The sequence below is a fragment of the Dendropsophus ebraccatus genome, chromosome 10 (assembly GCF_027789765.1).
Source record: "Dendropsophus ebraccatus isolate aDenEbr1 chromosome 10, aDenEbr1.pat, whole genome shotgun sequence".
Taxonomy (NCBI): Eukaryota; Metazoa; Chordata; class Amphibia; order Anura; family Hylidae; genus Dendropsophus; species Dendropsophus ebraccatus.
In genome coordinates, this window is record NC_091463.1 from 39,875,676 (window position 1) to 39,899,325 (window position 23,650).

At 43.4% G+C, this 23,650-nt stretch overlaps 1 protein-coding gene across 4 annotated transcripts in view; it reads left to right on the plus strand.

Moving 5' to 3' along the window:
- Positions 1–13,131: 13,131 nt before the first annotated feature.
- The window catches only part of GDPD2 (glycerophosphodiester phosphodiesterase domain containing 2), a 65,959-nt gene continuing 55,440 nt past the window's right edge, over positions 13,132–23,650 (plus strand). For 2 of the 4 annotated variants that reach the window (XM_069986718.1, XM_069986723.1), the window contains exon 1: positions 13,133–13,288. Coding sequence is in view for 1 of the 4 variants with exons in the window: in XM_069986724.1 (XP_069842825.1) it covers positions 13,253–13,288 (36 nt within the window). In the remaining 3 variants the exon portion in view is untranslated. Of the gene's footprint in view, positions 13,289–13,483; positions 13,518–23,650 lie in introns of those variants that run through there. The other 2 variants (XM_069986724.1, XM_069986721.1) reach the window with 2 other exon arrangements.

Genomic DNA, 23,650 nt, shown 5'->3' on the forward strand with positions numbered 1-23,650 from the left:
GGTAAAAGTGCCAGGGAAGGAGTGCCCCCAGCACAGGCAGATCAGGTGAGGCCACAAGAACATGCGGTTTTACAGTTAAATCATCTGGTTTTGCAATGTGGTTTTTGCAGGTGTTTTTAAATAATCTCATGGACAAAAAAAACACACTGATTCACAAAAAAAAAAAAACAGCTTCTAGCATCAGCACACGTAGAACCAGTAATATTCTACTCAGACAAGCAGGACAGGGAGAACCCTCTTCGCAGGAAAGTGCAGGTGAAAGGATTTTACATAAAAAAAAGCATGTAAACCGCTATATAACACAGCATAGGTGTGCAAAAAAAAAAAAAAAAGAATTTTGTTGTGGCAAGGCGTTTCAGCTCTTAAAAGGGAAGTCCGGGCAAAATAATTTTAACATGTTATTGCCCAACAAAAGTTATAAAAATTAGTAATAGACACTTATTATGGGAAACACACCTGTAGTGCAATTCCTCTGCACTTAGTACACCATGGCATGTTCAGGTCTCTATAAAGTTGGTGAAGTCACGTCACATAAACTGCCAACACCTGCTGCTGCGGTGGGACAGACTTGAGCAGGAGGAGTTGGCAGTTTATATGACGTGACATCACCAACTTTTCAGAGACCTGAACACGCCATAGTGTACTAAGTGCAGGGAAAATACACTACAGGTGTGTTTCCCATAATAAGTGTCTATAAGTAATTTTCATAACTTTTTTTGGGCAATAACATATGTTAAAATAATTGTGCCCGGACTTCCCCTTTAATTGCTAAAGAGCCTTTCTTAAGTACCAGGTGCACCAATTCAGCCGATTATCGCTCTGTGTAATAGGGCTCTTAGGCCGCATTCACACATTCCGTGTTCTGCACAAACCACGGACGTGAAATGCATGTAACAGACTTCTCCCCCACGCGGGCAGCATCTGTGATAAGATGCTGGGAGAGGGGATCTGTATGCATATGCGCTGCGCTGTAATGAATCAGCCGCATGGCGCTTTCATTACAGCACGGCACATATGAATACAGTTCCTTCGCTCCCAGCATCTTATCACAGATGCTGCCCGGGTGGGGGAGAAGTCCGATGCAAATGTATCAAACATGAACCATTGTGGTTAGTTTGGTGCCTAGTTTGTGTATGATATTTATTGGACAGAACCTCTGACTAATGGCCGTATTACATGTACATGCACCCATATGACAGCTCCATTCTGCCTCTGTATAACATAGGGCTATAATAGAGAAAATATTTTTGTTTGACACAGATTGCTATATCCGGGCCAATTCTTACATGGACACACACAACACACACACACAACACACACACTTAAGGCCCTATTCCACGGGTCGTTTAGAGGAGCAATATCGTTCGTATTCGGCCGATATCGGCCGCTACGAACGATATTCGTCCCGTGGAATAGAGTGCAACGATCAGCCGACATCATTCATGTCGGCTGATCGTTGCAGTCGTTTGTTTTTCAACATGTTGAAAAACAAGCGACTGATATAGCAGCGATCTGCTGCCGTTGCTCCGTTGAATAGGAGCATCGGCAGCAGACGCTGCTATATCCTATGGGCTGCCCGGACGATCAGCGATCCCCCGGGCAGCCCCCCCGCAGCTCCCCGCCGCCCCTCCCGCACTCACCCGCTCGCTGCAGCCGCGTAGAATAGTGGCGGCAGCGAGCGGGGAACGAGGAGCAAACGAGCGCTAATAGCGCTCGTTTGCTCCTCCAAACGACTCGTGGAATAGGGGCATTACACTTACTTTCCAGTTAACTTTTTTGAATGCATTGTAGTATTGCCAGCTATATAATTGATTCCTCTCTTTACATGTTTGTGCCAGTATAGTTAAGTATCAGAAGAAACCCACATATGCATAGTTGTTTCGCTGTTACTTTGCGTGTTACTGAAGCTTATAGCAAGCTTATCTAATAGTGAAGTAATAAGTCCATCTAGTCTCATAATAAAAAGTTGCCTTTTTGGAATCCTAGATCATTACACTGATTTATAGTTTTACCAGTGTTTGTCCATAAAAATGACTATTATATAAAAACAAAGCATCTGAGTTTCATTTTATGCTGTTATTTATGCCAATTGTGGTTTTAAGCACAGTCTAAGCAGTCAGCATTGTGATACAATAGAAGGATTAGATTACATTTTAGGAGATCGAATGTCACCATGTACTAAAAAGACAGAGGTAAAATGTATCTTACATTTTAAAATTCTTATCTACATACAAAATCCTATGGTGTCATGTATTTTTCAGGCCAGAACAAAAAAACTAAACACAAAAAAGTCAATCGTTTAGGCTTCCCTAATGTATAAGTCCTAGGCATCTTGCAGTTTGTTCTATTAGAGCAGTGTTCCTTAGGCCTTATTCACATGTCCACAATTGTGCCTCTAATTGCGGACTCATAAGTATGCTAGCCAAATAAATAATATATACTCATGATAAACTAATCACAGTAGATGTTTGGTAGTAGTAGTATGGCCGGCTATTAAAGCGTATGGCTGCACGTGGCTGTGTCACAGTATACACCAGAGTATACCCAAGTATCAGACACTAATTTCCTGGGAAATTTTTCTTGGTTTTAATGTCAATGTGGGACAAGATAGGATCAAAGGCAAAGAAAAGACTATAGAAAAAGATAATTTTTTTTCTATTTTTTGTAGTGTTTATTTAAAGGTATAAGAAACTAGCTTAAAGTGTAATTACTGCAACAAGACAGGACATCAGGGAGGCAGAAAAGTAGGCCGGAGCATGGCCAGGTAATGTGTCTGCTTGTAAAGCCCGGCAGCTGCTAGGTTAAGTAGGCAGTGCCTACGCGATTGGGAACCCGGCACTGAAACCGGAGAGGTAAGTGACTGTCGGCTTCTTTATCCACCCCCTCCCCCGTACACTGAAAATGACCCCAGCCTAGAGTACCCCTTTAAGGCTAGTTTCACACGTACAGTATCTCAGTGGATTCCATGCTGTGAGTTCCACTGTGATACTCTGTATTGTTAGCCACTGCCTACTTAACCTAGCAGCTGCCGGGCTCTCCAAGCAGACACATTACCTGCCCACCTGCCCCCTATACACATAAATTCTTTTTTTAATTCTATCACATCAGAGCCGTATCTCCAACCACATCATCCTCAGTTTAGTCTCAAAGACCAACATACACTTTATAGGACACCTAAATCAGCGGCTTGTTCGGCCAACACAACTATAAAGTATATGGGGACCTTTACATTATGGAAGTTATACAGTAGATATACCGAATAACAGAATTGCTGCAAGCAGAGCGGCTACCCTGGCCGGAGAAGACCTTCATTTATCCTTTATAAATTGCACTTTAATACCTGCTGTTTTTTGTATTTTGTGTATTGTTCTTGTGACATCATATTATTACTCATAGGAAGGCTGCCTGGGTCTTCTTCCTCCGCCAGGTTACTCATCTAACAATATTTATTTATTGTCTGCTGCAGAGGAAGTTCCTTTGATACAGTCTTGCGGAGATCCAAGACCTGAGTTGCTTAATTTGGCATGCTTTTAGGTTTTGCTTCTTTATGTAAAGTGGTATTGTTTCCTTAGAATGGAATTACAATCTTCACAAATACACAAGTACACTGAAGGTCTGATCTAGCACATGTGCACACAGCCATAATACAACAGCTGATTAACCACTAAACAACACTGCACATTTCATACCTTTGCGTTTCATTACTCTGTTACATTTAAATAAAAAAAAAAAAAAGAACTTTGCAAAAAGTCTTAAAAGGGTGTTTTTGTTTTTTTAATCTCAGCATGTATAGCATATTCACAGGATATGCCATAAATGTCTAATCTCTACCCATACCCATCCTGAGATCAAGGGTCCCTTAGCCCCCTTTGGCACTTGGGTGGTCAGGTAGGCGAGATTAGCTGAGAGAGCTGTTTTACTTATTTTTGCATGGCTCCCAATAACTTTAATGGGAGTTTCGTAAATGGCGTAGCAGCACAAGATACACTTTTTACGTAACTCCCGAATTACATAAACAGTTTATCTTACAGTTTTGTGTTGTTTATGCAACTCCCACTAAAGTCAATAGGAGTTGCACAAAATGCTTACAACAGCCCACACGGCTGGTTTTAGCTTCCTGACCTCTACTGCTGCCACAGGTAGGCCCGAGGGTGCCTGGAGCTCTCGATCTCAGGAAAAGTGCTAGTCCTGTGGATATGCAATAAATGTTGAGATGGCAATACCCCTTTCAGAGTCTTTTATGCAGACCTATGTTGAAACACTTACTTTAAAGGGGAACTTACTTTGAATTCACTGATCCCCTACCGATTGTTTGACGCCTTTCCAATTTGTTTACGCTGCTCCTAGCCCCAGATTCTAACTTTTACAACTGATCCCAGTTTCACATCATGGCACTCGCTCGAGAAACTACATTTCCCAGCATGCATTGCACCTCAGAACCAACTATACCCACCCCTGTCTTGTAGTATCTGCCCACCACTGGCTCAATCTGCTTCTGCTTTTCAGAGTAATCACAGTATCTATCTATCTATCTATCTATCCTACATACATAGATTAGCGAAAGAGAGAGAAAAAAAAAAAACAGCATCTCTGTGACAGAGGTCATGTGACCTCTGTCTCAAAAGGGAGGGGAAGGACAGAGGAGCTGAGCCAAGCCACTATGTCTGTGTCTCAGGAAAAGGCCCACACAGCCAGTTAGTGCCTGAGGTGGGTCACCTCCCCTGTGTAGTAATGCAATTTGCCATGTAGTACTGGAAACAGGAAGTGCTGATAAATGGGGACCTGCCACTGTGGGAATGGCAAAATGGGGGCACACAGCAAGCAAATATCATTTTTTTTTTTAGGGTACAAACCCACACACCGTATACGCAGCTTATTTACTGCTGCGATACGCAGCAAATATGCAGCAAATACGCAGCAGATTAGATCTAAATAACTTAACACAGCATCAAATCTGCACCACCAAATCTGCTTCAAATCTGCTGCGTATTTGCTGCGTATCTGCTGCGTATACGGTGTGTGGGTTTGTACCCTCAAGGTAGCCAGGGCTCTTTTAAAAACAGCTGTACAAATGTGCAGAAAATAAGGGGCCTTATGGTGAATATTAACATGGTTATGTTTTGCCAGGACATGCAAATTACATCTCCTCCAAAAGAAGGAAAATTATCTCATACCAGCCAAACCACTCAGCTGTTTTATTGTTCTTGCCTCTTATTATTCTCTGGTTTGACTAGTGAGGAACTAGTCTGAATATTTTCCCATGAAGCATTGCCTGAAAATAGGTCTCTGTATACCACTGGTTCTCTTCAATAAGTATCAGTATCATTGCAAGCAAAATATCTGGTTGGCCAATATATTTTTGTATGGTGGCAGAAAAATCAGGTGAGAAAGCCATTTAATGTTCATGTCAGGTAAGAGTTGAAGATCAAAAACTTTTCAAGACAAAATTTAATAACAGATCCACCTTAAAGAGATTATCCCTGCTTTAAAAGCTGATGGTCTATTCTTTATGTAGGCCATTAATATAGATCAGTAGTTTCCTGACTCCAGGCACCTTGACCAGTCAGCTGTTTAAAGACTCCATTATGTGTTAGCACCACAGCCTCTTCATTGTTTACTGATATGTATCCTTGCACTCACCATACTTAGCATTGGTGCAAGAAACTGCAGCACTGTCACACAAGTGCCAAAGCCTTTTCAATCTGTGGAGTACTTTCAAAATGGCTGCCAGATAGAGATGGATCACTTAAGATGGGTCAATAAGTGCATATTTCTCTCTCAAATACAACACAAATATAGTGCAACAGGCCTACATATCACAATAAATAGAATCATAAGTTAAAAAAGTTAGTCTTCTGCCCAATGGGAAACACTCCCTACTAAAGTCAATCATAAGGCACTTGTAAACAGCAGTTGGAATCAGGTTTGATTAGGGTATAGCCTACCCCTTTAAATTTTAAGAGTCACTTGACACAGTGTCCATATTAAAGTTTTCCTATAAACACCTGTAAACAAGAGTCTGGCGACTGTCGAAGTGTAATAGAAGACAATGATCAGTTGACATGCACAATGTCTGCTGCTCTTTGTCTTGCAACATGTCATATGCGATATGATGCCGTCACTCCGTGTAATAGGAGCAGCGGCAGCAGACAGATGCTATCTTCTATGGACTGCCTGGAGGATCTAGCAATCACCCGGGCAGCCCCCCCCCCACAGCTCCCCGCTCACTGACAACACATGTTATAGCGCCGGCAGCGAGCGCTTACCTGACAGGTCGGCACTTGCTTGTTCCCTCTTGTTGCCCAATGTAATTGGGGCTTAGCCACCATAAATAACAGAAACATCGGGGCATCCTCTCAGCCACTGGCATAGCTAATGTCTCTTGGGCCCTGGTGCAAGAGGTCAACTTGGGCCCCCCCTTCCTCGACCAAGCGATGCTATTGGTATATCTCAAGACCGATATTACCAATAATACCAGTATATAGAAAATATTATCACCATACATATTACCGCCATACTGTTACTAACCAAATCCTGTATACTGAGACCAATATTGTTAACAATACCAGTATACAAGGGGCAAATATCACCACCATATTGTTACTGACCAAATCCAGTATACTAAATCCATTAAAACATAGTACCAGATTACAAGCAACAAATATTACCACCACATACTGACTAACACCGCCACATACTGCATAACACCACCGCTGCTACTGAATAATCAACTGTACACAGATAACTATCACCTCATCCAGTCATATAGAGGTATCCAGCTCTACACAGGCTTTATACACCATATACATCACAGGGCAGTTATATTTAGTGACTCACAGGGGACATCTTCTGCGATCAGAGTTCTTCCCTTTTCATCTTCTTCTTCTGCCCTGGGCCATTATGAGAACTTCTCCGAGCCATAAATCCACAGAATCTGCCAGACAAACATATTAGGCTCCTCACTCTGTAACCATCCTCATCTCTCTACAAACTGCACATCTGTAATGGCCGCTTTACACCCTCATTTGGTTGGTAGGCTGACTCTATGTGACCCCCCTTATAGTATATGCCCCCCTCTGAGTAGTACACTATAGTACATGCATCCCTCTGTGCGTGCCCTGTTGTACACACCCCCTATGTAGTCCCCCTTATACAAGGCCCCCCAATGTTTCTCCCTTATAGATGGCCCCCAATGTTGTCCCCCTTATAGATGCCCCTCAATGTTTCCCCCTTATAAATGCCCCCCTATGTTGCCCCCCTTATAGATGGCCCCATGTTATCCCCCTTATAGATGCCCCCCATGTTATCCCCCTTATAGATGGCTCCCCCATGTATCCCCCTTATAGATGACCCCAATGTTATCCTCCTTATAGATGGCTCCCCCATGTATCCCCCTTATAGATGCCCCCCTGTTATCCCCCTTATAGATGGCCCCCATGTACCCCCCTTATAGATGCCCCCCTGTTATCCCCCTAAAGATGCCCCCATGGATCCCCCTTATAGATGGCCCCCATGTTATCCCCTTATAGATGGCTCTGCCATGTATTCCCCTTATAGATGACCCCCATGTTATCCCTATAATAGATGGCTCCCGCATGTATCCCCCTTATAGATGACCCCAATGTTATCCCCCTTATAGATGGCCCCCATGTATCCCCTATCTGTGCAAAACAGATAAGGAAAAAAACAACAGCAACACACAACTCACCTGACAACTCACTCCCCCGTCGTGGCTCTTCTGCAGGCTCGGTCTGGCTCCCGGCTGACACGTGGCTCTCGGCTTGCTGCAGCCCACAATCCACACGGCCCTCACATAGGGGTGCACCTTACCTCTTTACCCGGTTCCAGGTTATGCATAAACTCCAGGAGGTAGTCTTTTTTTGCAGAACTCCTTCCAATAAACGGTATGGCCATGTTGTAGGTTTTTCAGAAAGCAATACTTTTTAACTTTGTTAAACTCCTGGACTGTTGTCTTTCTCTGCTCAGGACATGCGTACCCCGGGTCCGGGTGCTCCAGACGTCTTCTGAGGTCCCGCTTCTTCTCTCCAAACCGTCTGCGAAAGGAAAGGGTGGAGTAGAAGGCAATGGTGTTGGTGCAGGAGAGGGTGACTGTCTTTTTACTAGCCCACCTGAGGATTGGCCACTAAGGGTTCCTGGAGGCTGCTCAGGCACGCATGACTGCCTAAGTGGGACTGCTGCATTCTCATCGCATAATGGCCTCAGTGGGTGTGCTGCACACTCATTGCATGGTGGCTTAAGTGAAAATGCTGCACACTCATTGCACAGCAGCCTCAGTGGGACTGCTGCACGCTCATGATATGGTGGCCTCATTGGAAATGCCGCATACTCATTGCACAGAGGCCTCAGTGGGACTGCTGCACCCTGCTTGCATGGAGCGTCACTTACACTTGTGTTCATGCTCCTTGTTGCCTTCCAGCATAATAGCGGTTTATCCACTGGAATTGGCTGCAGACCCCAAACGGACTCCATAGCCTCACTGTAGCTGAGCAGTAATGGAAAGAGATCCACTTGCCATGGATGCATATACTCTTCATCCTCCTCAGGCCAGCCCATAAGCACTCATGGACGCTGGGTCTCCTCATCCTCTTCAGGCCTCCCCCAAAACTGCCGCAATACTTTCCTCTATTGTAGTTTCATTTTTATGTAGAGGAAGAAACACAGGGGCAGAGATGCAGCTTTCTCAAAGCTGAATAGGGCTCTCTTGACGCTCTAGTGACAGGTGGTGTTGGTGGAGATAGGGGTCAGGCGTGGTTGAAAAGCCACCACTAGAGCAGTCTGCTTACCCCTTCCCTTCCTATAGAGAACACAGGAACGCTCGGCTGTGCTGCACGTTCCTGTGTATGGGGAAGACAACTGTTGGCCAAACATTATTGGAGTTATTAAAGGTGTTTGGCCACCTACCATACCTTGAGTCAGCAAGTGAAAGGGCACAGTGCCCATAAGGGTGCCAGGACACCTTCATTCTAACACTACTGATGCTCTGCTACTGACATTTTTAATCCAATCAAATATAAACAAGCAATGTATAATAATTATATTATAATCTCACTGCATATTGTAAATATACTGCAAGATATATAATATACTATCCTATAAGCACCTGTGTGCGTCTCTCTCTCCTTTTTTTTTCTCTATGCCACTTAATTGTGTTAAATTCTACATGTATTACCAGAAATTTACGATTTTTGTCTGTGAAGGTGAACTATTTATTTCTTTACAGTCCTGTCTCTAAGTAATATGACTCTGATGGGAGAAACTATTTTAACTATGCAGCATTTTTGTAACACAAGATCCTACTTTAGACATTCATGAATAATGCATCCAGCACAACAAAGACTAACACGTCCCATCCCACCACACCTATGAAATGCTCCTCCTGAAAACAAAACTTTTCAGGTGCTTCACCTGTTTGATAAATATGGAGTGGGCTCGACAAAGACTTTTTGTTACACAGCAGGCACAGTCTATGGGAATATATTGAGTTGTGGAAGATTTGTATGTGTATTTGTATTTGTTATTTGCCTTGCTTTCTAACACAATAACAGCAGCAAAAATGGCCTCCTCTCCTCTGTAATTCTAAAAGAATATATAATAATTAACTATCACTTTACCATTTTTTTTCACATCCACAAAAAAATGATTATAGATACTTTTTTGCAAATTGCAGATGACAATTGCAGACATAATATATGGTCCTGAAAAACAACTGAAGTGAAGCCTAATTTATTGCACAGTACAATTCTTTTGCTGGGATCAGATGGAGTAAGGGTCCATTTACACAGAGAGATTATCTGACACATTATCTGCCAAAGATTTGAAGCCAAAGTAAGGAACAGATTATAAACAGAGATCAGGTAAAGATAAGCTTGAGAGTTATCCTCTTTTCAAATCCATTCCTGGCTTTGGCTTCAAATCTTTGTCAGATAATCTGTCAGATAATCTTTCCGTGTAAAAGGACCCTTAACGATCGTAACTGACGACTATCGTTCTGTGTAATATGGTGAACGATTTCAGGTTAACGATAAACAATCTCATTTGTGATTGTTTATCGTTAGTCGCTTTGTCTAATAGGACCCTAATCTTCCCGACATTACAAAGAAGCTACAATGTTGCAGATAAAGTCAATCAGGGAATTGTTTACATCAGCTGTCTCTGAAGAGAGGGGGGAGGAGGGGGAAAGGAGAGAAAAGCTCACACGCAGATTTATGTATTTTTAGCAGAAAGCAGCAGCCCAGAACTGGGGTAAGGAGACTCAATAGATAATCACAAGTATGGAAGGAATTGTTAGTCTCACCCACACTTGTGCTACCCCTACAAAGCCCAGAGTGTACAGGGATAGGTGTAACGCCACCGTGACAACTGTCCCAGTGAAAACACCAGAGCCCACTTGCTGTTGCCATCTAAGCACCTTGGGGCACTCTGCCATGAATGGGGTAGGTATATATATATATATATATATATATATATAATCTTTTATCTAAAGCCCCTTATCTAATTGGCCAATTATCCCCCTTGTGAGGCCCACCAGCCTTCTGGAGGCACTGCGAACGTGTGCAAAGGTCCACATTCCCTCGTATCCTTGCACAGCTCCATATTGGGCCATAGAAAAGGACTATTACAGTGCAAAAATTTAATAACCCTTCCCTGTTTATTGTGGCTAAGAATACATAAGTGGATAATATACAGAAAGGCAAAAATAGTGTATTTTTATTTCATCCGCTAATCCTCTAATGTTTCTAGACTGTATTTGTTACTGTTACAAAAGAGAACTTCCCTCTTCCTCCATGAGTGCAGGCTCTCCCTCCTTTTCCCACTCCTCACATCCCCCCTCTTTGTCTCACTCATCTTAACAAACAGACCCCATGTCCCTATAAACTGCATGACCCCCACCACCGGCAGCTATAGCAGCTACTCTGAAAGCACTGGCTCCTTCATTATTTCCATCCACCTATTCACTTCATCTGGGGAAGTTTTGAGATTCATCAAACTGTCTTCTTGTAAGAATGTCCTTCACAGAATCACAGTTTAGCTTTTATACGTTATGAGCCCTAGTAAAATAAAAGCTGAGCTGTGATTGGTTGCCATAGACAACAAAGGATATTCATACTATAAGACAGCTTGATCTCCCCTGTAGTCTTTTTCTAGTAAAAGATTCAGAGTTACATGTTCACACTATGTAATTTCTATGTGAAGGATGGACGCGGACTGCAATGGAATCACGACCGTTCTTCATTGCATTTAATGCAATGCCGCCTGCTGTGTTCACACAGTGTTATGTTAACATCTGTTCTTTAGAACGGGCATTAAAATAATGTACCTGCCTATTAACTCCGGATGCTGTTCAGTGAACAGAGGCGAAAGAGAGAAGAGAAGACGCGAAAACTTCAGGCATATTTCGCTGCACGCCCCTGCCTGAAGTTCTTCCTCTCCCATCGGCTCCATTCTTTGCTCAAAGAGATTCCACTATCCGCCCAAAGAATTGATATGCCAATGGGCGGATGCGCGGGGCGCACAGCATAAGGAATTTATAAGGGGTAGTTTTGTAGGTCTATGGCTGCGGTGTGAGTGATAAACTGGTGTATTGAAATTGCAAGTCATCATACATTTATAGAAAAACTGAAAATTTTTGCGCAAACAATTGGCAACTTTTTACTGTCTAGATTTTCCCTGCGTATCCTGCTGATGAGGTCACTACTGCTTGTGCAATGTTCACTGGAGTCCACACAGTCCCTGCACTGGATTCACAGGGAGGGGGTGAGGGGCTACTTCCTCAGCTTTTCCTTTCCATGTCTAGTCTCGGTCCAATAGACAAAATTATTATAGCAGTAGAAAAAATGTATACCTATTTCCATGTAATGCTGCCATTTTGCAACTTTCTCTTTTTTGGGCACTTTTTTTTGTATGGAATCATACTTGGTTACTTGGTAATTGCAAGACCTAATTTGCATAAACATGCAGAACACCCATAAACACTCCAGACAATACTGCACAAAACACCATAAAGCAACATGCAAAAAAAGTTTCAAAAAAGTCGTGAGACCTGCACTGGGTACTTTTTACAGAACTAAAAATAAATGTTTACATAGATATATAGGATGATATATAGATAGATATAGATAGATAGGATGTATATGTACTATTGCACCAGTTTACATCAGTAATTCTCTTTTCCATTTCCCACGTAGTTTTTGTGCCTTTTCACATTGTCATTTTTTTCATACTGTTCGCATTACTCTGCTGCCTCCAGCTTCCACATCCAGATATTTTTAATTGTTTTTATTGCTAATTATGCCCAATAAAGTTTGTTAATTTTGCTCTATTTTACAAATATATGTATGTTTTATAGATAGGACCAAGCACAGTTTTTTTTACATCTAACTGGTTAAAAATACTGATCAAAATACTAACCAATGTAACATATAGAAGGTGTGGCCACACCGTGCTACCTAATTGGGTTAACTTTGGGTCATTCCTCTCTATATGGATCACTGATTGTTCTCCCTTTAACCCTCTCCAATGAGGATCTGGTCTCTATTGAAATGGATCACCAGGTCATCACCTCTGGGGGTGGTCTTGGTATAGGTGGTAGCTGGCCCAGTAAAGCAACAGATGCAGATGATAACACCAAGATAAAACCAAGAAAACAGGAAGAAACAAGTCTAGGAACAGGTCTTGAACTAGCAGCATATATGCATGGTCACATAGAGGCAGACATAGTTGAAGTAGGTTGGCAACAGCATCATGGCCAGTGGTTGGCTGAGCAGGCTGTCACCCCCAGTTGACACACTGTATAATATATACATTTTGATACTATAGCTACATATACCAGCCTGATCACTGTACTTTATACTGTACAGTTCCTTAATATATTAATTTTAGCCTGATCTTTTCCTTGCATAACACCTCAGACATCACATCCTGGAACATGAGCATAATCACTTATTCACTGCTTAGTTATGTCCTCATTGACGTCTGAAATTTCTAGGTTGCTTATTTGATGTCCACATACCCTCAATCACTTCACCAAGTGTTGTAAGGGTGAGAATTTATGATGTAATACCCAGTTCTCCCACTAGGTGTCAATATTGTAAAAGTGGGTTTGTCCCTCCATGCACTGATGAAAAGTAAAGAAGAGAAGAAGTAAAGGAAGGCAAAGAAAGTGCAGAAAAGAGATGAGGAGAATGCAGGTGATCAGTAGGGATGAGGACACAGGGCACAACAAGTGGACTCTATGATCCTGGGCCTATCTGAAGCAGTCCATCAGCAGGTACATGTTTGGCTTTCCTGTATGTGGGAGAACATGTGCTCCTCCAGAACAAGGCTGGGAATGAGATGAGCTGGAGGTCCTGGAGTTACCAGTCCCCCTGATGAAACCGCAGACCTGGTACTCACATGGATCAGATTATACAGCCCTAGCTCTGCTGCTATATGAGAGCCACCAGAGTGAAGAAATGTGAGAACATGTGACTCTGGAAATGAATGAATCTGTGGAGAATGTATGTATGAGAGTACCCCTAAGAGCCTAAGACAGTAGCTGGGAAACAAATCAGCCTTTACCACAATTTACTGACCTGGCGTAATGGGTAGCATACTTATTCAAAGTCTACGGTATAATATAATGACCTGGCATCATGGGCTGGGGATGCTGATCCAAAGTCTAGGGTAGGATTTACTGACCTGGTGTTATGGATTGGGGATGCTGATTCATAGTCTTGGGTAGTATGTACTGACTTGAGTCGTGTGTACTGTTCCCTCTAAGCTGTATACTCTGGAGCTCAGCTTGGCAGGTACTCCTGATGTTTATCTCATTAACCTTAATAGTATGATGTTTTAACTATTTCCATTTTACAGATTATAGGGAACACTGGTCTTATGTAGGATGTACTGATATAGAGTCTTATGTACAATATACTGACTGGGAGTCTTGGGTAGAACCTACTTATCAGTAGTCTTGTGTTAGATGTACTTACTGCATGTTGTGGGTAGAATGTACTGACCCAGGGCCACAGGTTGGATGTACTAACCTGGAGTTTTGGGTTTCATGTACTGGCCTGGGATTATGGGTGGGAGGTACAGATCTGGGATTGTGGATGGGATGTACAAACCTGAAATCTTTTGTACTGTTCCATCTAAGTTGTACACTCTGGAGCTTAGCCTGGCAGGTACCACTGGTCTTTGGCTTATTAAACCCATTAATATGGTGTTTGAGATCTTGCAACTCCAGAGTTCCCAGCTTAGAGGGAGAACTGTGTAGGATGTACTGACCTGTAGTCTCGTGTAGGATGTACTGACCTGTAGTCTAGTGTAGGGTGTACTGACCTGTACTCTTGTGTAGGATGTACTGACCTGTAGTCTCGTGTAGGGTGTACTGACCTGTACTCTTGTGTAGGATGTACTGACCTGTAGTCTCGTGTAGGGTGTACTGACCTGTACTCTTGTGTAGGATGTACTGACCTGTAGTCTCGTGTAGGGTGTACTGACCTGTACTCTTGTGTAGGATGTACTGACCTGTAGTCTCGTGTAGGGTGTACTGACCTGTACTCTTGTGTAGGATGTACTGTCCTGTAGTCTTGTGTAGGATGTACTGTCCTGTAGTCTTGTGTAGGGTGTACTGTCCTGTAGTCTTGTGTAGGTTGTAGTGTGGGTCGGCTGGGGTCACGGAACGGCCTGTCTCTTACGTAGTGTGAACATAGCCTCAGTGTGTATACTGAAGGGGGCCATGGTGCCACCCTCCAGATCGCCGCTATTGTCCGGCTAAGCCCGGCCGGCCAATAGCGACGATCTAAGTAAAAATAATTATTTTTACTTTTCTCTACACACCTCAGTCCACGGTCCCCCAGCGTCCTTGTTCATCTCCATCGGCTGCGTTCGAATCTCGTCGGCTCTTGTCGGTTTTTCGTCGGTTTTCCTCGTCGATCTTTGTCCAGGTACTTGTACTGCCCCCTAGCGGCTGATTAGTGTATATAATACACTAATCAGTTGCTTTGGGGTAAAGAGGTAGCTTTTTTTTCCCCGCCCTTCCGACGCTGAGTGCTGATCAGAATTGCACGCAAGTGCGCCGCTGATCAGCAACTTCTCTTTTTTGGCGTAGGGTTACCCCCCCTTCCCCCCAACTCTCTTTTTTTTTCTATATCCTACCGCCACTGTCTGCTGATAAGTACTGCACATAAGTGCGGCATTTATCAGCAACTCCTTTTTTGGGGTAGGTTTCCCCCCCCCCCCCCGTACTGGGAAAAACACGTATAAAACACTACATTACACTACACTACCCCACATTACACAATACATTACTTGACATAAAGTTTTACACTACACCACTACATTACATTTACATACCCCCCATATACCAATCCCTGTATAAAAATGTCCCAGAGAGTGTTTTCGGCGGAGGAGGCATGCGCGCTTATAGCCTCCGATACTGAAACAGCCAGTGAGGATGAATAGGGGGATCCTTCTTTCCTCTATTCATCCTCATCATCTCTATTATTATCATCATCATCCAGTGGTGATGACTTTCCACCTAGGCGTCCAAGGAGGACACCTCGGGCTGCCCGCCAGACACGTCATCCCATCCTGCCCCCTGCCCCCCAGACAGGTGACCCCATCCCGCCCACTGCTCCCCAGACATGTCATCCCATCCCGCCCCCTGCTCCCCAGACACGTCATCCCATCCCGCCCCCTGCCCCCCAGACAGGTGACCCCATCCCGCCCCCCAGATAGGTGACCCCATTTTGACCCCAGACCCCCAAAATTATCAGCCCCAGATTCCTGGCTTTATGGCAACGACGGGAATCCAAATTAACCCCACAGGTCTCAGAGAAATAGAATTTTTCAAGCTCTATTTCTCTGCTGACCTTATAAATTTGATGGTGGCGCAAACAAATTTGTACTAAATGTACTAATTTCTAGCCCAGAACCTCTCCTCTACTTTTGCTAGGCCCATGGCGTGGACCCCTACTGATGCAGCCGAAATGACAACATTTTGGGGGCTCCTGCTGCACATGGGCCTAGTAAAAAAAAAACACAATTCGGCAATACTGGAGTGGGGATATTATGTATAATACCCCACTTTACAGTATGGCCATGGGACGGTTTTGATTCGAAGCCCTCCTAAAATTCTTGCATTATAATGCAAGTTGCCCCCCGCGAGATGATCCCTCATATGACTGCCTGTACAAAGTACGGCCGGTCATAGAGCACTTCTCTGCCAAATTTACTGAGATGTATATCCCAGAGAAATACATCTCAGTAGATGAGTCGCTCCTGAGCTTCAAAGGAAGACTCCATTTCCGCCAGTACCTTCCCAATAAAAGATCACGGTATGGCGTGAAACTATACAAACTCTGTGAGAGTACCTCAGGGTACACTTACAGATTTAGAGTATATGAGGGTAGGGACACCCAAATCCAGCCCCCAGAATGCCCCCACATCCTCGGAGTTAGTGGGAAGATCGTTTGGGAACTGATCTTCCCACTGCTGGATAAAGGTTATCACCTGTACGTTGATAACTTTTATACCAGCATCCCCCTGTTTCAGTCCCTTGCTGCCCGAGCTACTGTAGCTTGCGGCACAATCTGAAAAAATCAAAGAGGCCTCCCAAGTCATCCAGTTAGAAAACTGTTGCCAAGGGGTGAGAGCAAGGCCTGTGAAATGTCCTTACTTTGACCACAATTCACAGGAATAGTGCCACCCCTGTCCCTGTACGTGGTGAACAAACCTGATTGTGTTCTAGAGTACAATCAGTTCATGGGAGGAGTTGATCTCTCAGATCAAGTCCTCAAACCATATAACGCCATGAGAAAAACCAGACGGTGGTATAAAAAGGTGGCCGTATATCTGGTACAGACAGCGATGTACAACGCTTTTGTGCTGTACCGATATGCCGGCAACCCGGGGAAATTCCTTGAATTCCAGGAAGCAGTGATCAAAGCCCTGATATTCGGCCACGGAGAGGGCCCCAGCGCTTCTGGATATGAAGGACCCCGTATCGTACAGGAACAACATTTTCCAGGTGACGTCCCCCACACTGGAAAAAAGGAGAGATCCCAAAAGAAGTGCAGAGTGTGCCGTAAAAGGGGGATCAGGAAGGACACCATTTACCAGTGTGACACCTGTCCTGATCAGCCCGACCTCTGCATAAAGGATTGCTTCAAGGTGTACCACACGTCATTGGAGTTCTAAATTTTCTAAATTCTGTCCCTTATTCCTTTTTCAGGGGTCACGTTGATCCAGGGATTATTCTGATTGCCAATATGGAGTCGGGCAGGAATTTTTCCCATGTGATGAGGCTACTGTCGTTTTTTGCCTTCCTCTGTATCAACACAGGTTGTATTTGATGGACTCCTGTCATTTTCAACCTTATAAACTAATAATTGGCCTAATACCCCCAAATAAATTAAAATTGTCCCTTTTCCCCAACTAAATTGAAATGACTGCCATTCCCATTAGAGACTTGCCATGATGCAATTACAAAGCCTCTGTGCGGCCAGGACAGTAGAAACCCCCCACAAGTGACCCCATTCTGGAAACTACACCCCATAAGGAATCTAACAAGGGGGATATGGCCCCCTGGTGACTTGCACATTTGTGCCGTGAAAATGAAAAAAATTGTATTTTTCATCTTCACAGCACATGTTCTACATATGTGCCTGTCACCAGTGGGGTCCATATGCTCACTGCACCCCTAGTTAGATTCCTTGAGGGGTGTAGTTTCCAGAATGGGGTCACTTGTGGGGGGTTTCCAGTGTTTTGGCAGCACGACGGCTCTGTAAATGCGACATGGCCCATGAAATCCATTCCAGTGAAATCCAGCTTCCAAAAGCCAACTGGCGCTCCTTCCCTTTGGAGGCTCGTCCTGCGCCCGCTTGGAACTTAATGTCCACATGTGGGGTATTTCTGTACTCGGGAGAAACTGTGCTACACGTTTTGTTATTTTTTCCTTGTATCCCTTTGTGAAAATGAAATATTGAAGGCTAGAACAACGTTTCAGTGTACATTTTTTTTTTCATTGTTCTGAAAATCTGTGAAACACCTGTGGGGTCCAAATGCTCACCGCACCCCTTGGTACATTCCTTGAGGGGTGTAGTTTCCAGAATGGGGTCACTTGTGGGGGGTTTCCAGTATTTTGGTACTCCAGAGCCTCTGCCAACCTGAAGTGGTACAGTCATAAATGACCAAATATATCGGGTGGCGTTGAAATTCACTAGGTGCTCCTTTATATCTGAGGCTTGTGGTTGCGTCAAATAGCGCAATAGGGCCACATATGGGGTATTTATATAAACTGCAGAAACGGGGCAATAAATATTGAGGTGCATTTCTCTGGTAATGGGTTTATAATTATGAAAAATATTGGATCTGCACAGAAAATAAAAATTTTAAATTTCTTACACACTTAGCTTTTATTTCTGTGACTCCCCTAAAGGGTTAAAACACTTTCTGGGTGTGCTTTTGCAGAGTGTGTGTGGGTGTGTGTGTGGGGGGGGGGGGCGCAGTTTCTGAAATGGGGTGCTTTGTGGGGCTTTCTAACATACAGTCCCCTCAAATACACTTTGAACCTGAACAGGTCCCTAAAAATATCTGATATTGAAATTTTGCGGAAAATTTGGAAAATTGCTGCTAATGTTTTAAGCTTTCCATTGTCTCAAAAAAATGAAAGATAGTTTAATAAATGCTGCCAACATAAAGTAGACATGTTGCTAATGCTATTTAATATATAATTTATGTGGCATAGCCATTTTCTGTGTAAGCAGAAGAGTTTCAAAGTTGGAAAAATGCATTTTTTTTACAATTTTTCATGTTATTGTGTTTTTTTTCATAAAGATTCGTTATAAGTATCGACTCTATTTTACCAGAAATGTGAAGTACAATATGTCACGAGAAAACTATCTCAGAATCAGCCGGATAGGTAAAAGCATTCCCAAGTTATTAATGAATAAAGGGACACAGGTCATATTCATAAAATTTGTCTCTGTCCTTAAGGCCATTTCAGGCTCTGTCCTTAAGGGGTTAATGTCTAGTTCTTAACAACAATGTGAATTTAGAATAGACAGTCTAAGAATTTATCAGAAGCTGTTTAAAATCTGTCACATACTGTTGATAGTGAGAGTTTCCCGAAAGGGGTTACGTCATGAAGACAACCCCTTCTTTGATGCCTCTGAAGGGAAAATGTCTTATTACATGTTTGCTATTTAAACAAAAGGCCAAGTATCTAACTACTGTATCTATCTATCTATGACTGGGCTAGGTCTACCTTACCAACTCTCCCAAATGGCTCGTCGAGAGTGGTCCCAAGCAGGATTAACTTAAAGGCTACGTTCACACATAGCAAAACTAGTGGAATTGTCTGCCGCGGAATGCCATTAGCCTCCCTCTCATAATGGGAGTCTATGGGAGGCGCGCACTGCTGCTCTCCCCGTGCTGAGGAATGAACATGTTCATTCTTCAGCGCGGAGAGACGATGTGAGAACAGCAGCGCGCGCCTCCCATAGACTCCCATTATGAGAGGGAGACTAACGGCATTCCGCGGCAGACAATTCTGTTGCGGAATTCCGCTAGTTTTGCTACGTGTGAACATAGACTTAAAGTTCTGCAGCGGAATTCCGCTAGTTTTGCTACGTGTGAACAAGACCTAACAATTCTATTATTTTCTTATGCCCTAATAGAAAAACTATAGCATCTCTAATATCAAGAAACTTTTTATACACATAAACATTCATGTTTACCCCTGTATAATTTTTTATAGACCTGACCTTGATCAAGTATATGGAGGGTGTCGGAGGATGAAACCCCATCAATTTCCTTTCCTAAGCTGAGCCAGCACCCAGCAGTTATATCTTACCACACCTTATCCCTCTTATTGTTTTGGTTGTTTATATTGTTTTGTTATTCTCTTTGTGCCAGATATCCAGTTCTTAAATATTGCAGTTCTTTGTTACAGATTCTCCACAGGAAAGGAGATTTTCCCTTAAGAAATTAATGATATGCAGACAATTGGTTCTGCACCCCCAAAATAATGATTTTTTATTCTGATGAAAAGTTACTGCACAGTATAGCATTTAGGATGTGGTGTATAATATATAATAAGTGCACAAACCTGAAAAAACAGCAGTAGTTTGTAGATACTGGATGGAGATGCAGATCCTTATAATGCAGTAGCATAGTACAGAAGCAGGGCTGCTGTCAGAGGTCTGTGTGGTCACATGACAGCAATGGAGAAGTGGTGTGTGTTCAGCATGGACCAATCAGGAAGTGAGAATCACAGAGCTATGCTGGAGGACAGAGACAGAAACTTTATATACAGCAGCGTGAATGGCTGAGTGTAAGTGCAGGCACATTATAGCAGCAGTGTGTATGGCTGATTGTAAGTGCAGGGACATTATAGCAGCAGTGTGTATAGCTGAGTGTAAGTGCAGGCACATTATAGCAGGAATGGAGAGGATGGGAAATACAAGGGCTGACAGAGACTGCAGGGAGCATGAAGGAATGAGCAGGGCAGATGTGGGCACATAAATTCTCTGTCTGGGGAGAGAGGGGTTACAGCTATGGAGAGATTACCTCCACAGTCCTGTCCCCTGATGTAAGCCCCAGCCAGAAGTGGATCTGCTATGATTTGGATGGTGAGGGAGACTTCCTGGGTCAGAGTACAGTGCTGTAGACCACCCCGTGCAGGCCATGCCCCTCCTCCACTCTCCCTCCCACTCAATACAGGGAGCTCTTAAACCAAAGCAATGCTCTTTAACCAAGTTACAATTTAAAAAAACTGTGAGCTCTTCTTGCAAAACGCTCTTAATCCAAGTTACTCTTAAACCAAGGTACCACTGTATTTATATATAGTTGAAATAAGTCACTTGCATGTCATACGTTAAATCCACTAATTTTCAAACTGTAAATTTTATCACTTGTTATTGTTAGTATTGCATTGTTTTCCTGCTTTTAGCTTCTTGAGCGCTGGACTTGTTCATATGGGATTTACTTATGCAGCATTAGGATGGGCATGTTCACACTTCTTCGAAAATACAGATGAACAAAAAAGAAGCAATGAAGTTCTTTTACAACTTGTTCTGTTGTTAGAACTATATTGCATCTGTTTTTGCTTTGGCAGGCTGTAATAGGAGTCCTAACATGGCAGCCATGGAGACCTTCAGAATGTTCCTTACTGCCATAACAACTGATCATAACCCTGTAACTTCATGTTAGTGGAGACAAACAAATCTTAGGCAAGACCAGCAACTGTTATTTGACTCTCTAGATGCCGTAGTTGCCATAGACTATGGTAACTAGAAGGTTTAATGACTGGCATCAGAGTTATTTCCAATGCAGATAGCAGGCCACAGGTGCTGATAGCAGCCAACAGCCCTAAGCATGAAGTGGGCTTAGCTCAGAGCCCTCTCCATACTTTTCTTATAATATGTCAGCTTTTGAAAAAATCAGCACCACACCTGTCCTCAGGTTGTGTGCCATATTGTACTGCTGCCTTGCAGCACTGGGGTCTTGGGTTCAAATCCCACCAAGGAAACATCTACAATATATATAATTATAAAATTCTCCTCGTGTTTGTGTGTGTTTCCTTTTGTTATTCTGGTTTCCTCCAGAACATACAGATAGGTTAGTATGGAGTTTAGATTGTGAGCCCCAACAGGGACGGAGTGATGACAAGTAATTCCACAGTATTTCTGACATTAAAACTGACAGCGTGGCAATTTGAGCTCTGTTAATATTTTTTAAAATCCCTTTCATTGGTGCTGTATCTGCTGCAGTTAGCATAGGAGAAAGAGCAGGCGAGAGTTTACTTCTCACTAGCATTGCCCCTAATCCATAGTGTTCAGAAGTAGATGTCTATACGCTGGATTAGCCCCTTGGGTAATATCAAATGGGCTGTGAAAGCACTGGCATTTTTCTTCTGCAGTGTCGTCTGTGTAAAGCTGCCTATGTCCCACAGACTCCAACCAAGAAGAGTGTAAAACGCCGTAAATATTAGGTTTATGGAAAAAGCAATGTTCATAAATGTGTTCAGAACTTACACGGCTTGTCTATTACATTTCTCCGTTAGCTCAGACAAAACAAAAACAACATTTTCCTGTTGGAATATTTTAAAGAAACGTTCCAGTGTCTAGGTATTGGGGGTTATGTACTGGTTACAGCACCCCTTGCTGATGGTTTGATTCCCTCTCACAATAACCTCCTAATGTGTCGAGTGTGGATGATTAACACTTTCACTTTGACATTTTCCCCCCTGCCATCTAAAAGACAGAACTAAAATATGGAACTCATAAAATATAGAAAAACTGAAGAAAAAAAAAATTGAAGGATGAAGTAAAAAAACAAAAACAAAACAGCAATTCAGCATTTAAAAAAAAAAATGTTTTATACCATGCAAGTTATGGTGTAACTGAAAATATCTGGATTTTGTGGATGAGTATAATTACAATGATACCCAATTTATATAGCTTTTGTTTCATTTTACTACTTAATAATAAAACTTAAAGGGAATCTGTCACTAGGTTTATGCCTCCTTAAAGGGAACCAATCGCGCTAAAAATGGCCCTAACGCTAAGGAAACATGCTGGTACATCACCCAATACTTTTGTAATCTCCTCCGCTGTATGTAAATTACGGGCAAGTAGTCATCTGGGCCTGTGGCTTCTCCATCTAGTTACGGTCTTGGGCGGGTTTCAGCACTGTAAGCACGCCCCTCTGGGCTTGATTGAAAGCTCTGTCCTCCTGCGACATCACCAGGGGGCTGGCATTGCATGTAGTCGGTGCGCCGGCATCTTTACTGCGAATGTACAGCGGGAAAACATGCTGCTGTACTGTGTATGTGTGGTGCAGTAAAGACAACGGCACATCGAGGCAATGCCGGCCCCCGGGTGACGTCACAGGAGAACAGCGCTGTTACATTTACATTCATTGGGCGGACAGCGGAATCTGCCTGATCATAAAATAGAGCACGTGGGACGGGCGAAGAGTGAAGCTGGTGCACGTGGGGGTGTGCAGCAGAATTTGCAGAAAGTTAGCTGTAAGAATTCCGTAGTCTGAACATGCCCCTGCTGGTTCCCGCTTCACTCTGTGTCCGTCCCACAGACTTCATTCTAAGGTCAGGCAGATTCCACCCTCCGCCCAAAGAATGGACATGTAAATTCTTTGGGTGGACTGCAGAATCTGTCTGACCATAGAATAGAGTCTGTGGGACGGGTGGAGAGTGAAGCGGGCACAAGCGGCGGAATCCACGTGAAGTTTTCAGGGCAGATTCTGTAGTGTGAACGGGCCCTAGGGTATGGAGGGTAAGGAATCTGAGAAGATCATCCGCCATGGATCCCGCAGCTATCTCCCACTCCTGGCCCGGGCCATAGACTCCATTATATGCACAGGCAGATTCCAAATGAAGAATGAACCTGTTCATTCTTGGCGCGTATGGCGGAATCTGCCTGACCATAGAATGAAGTCTATGGGACCAGCAGAGATGCACATGGGGGCGAGCTGCGGAATCCGTGGGGGGCGATCTTCTTGAAATTTTCGCCTATTCAGTTCTGGCAGAATTCAAGCCCCATTGACTTCTATAGCATTCCACCAGCGGAATCCATCAAAAGAATTGACATGCCAATTCATGAGGTGGAACGTGGATCCGCAACGG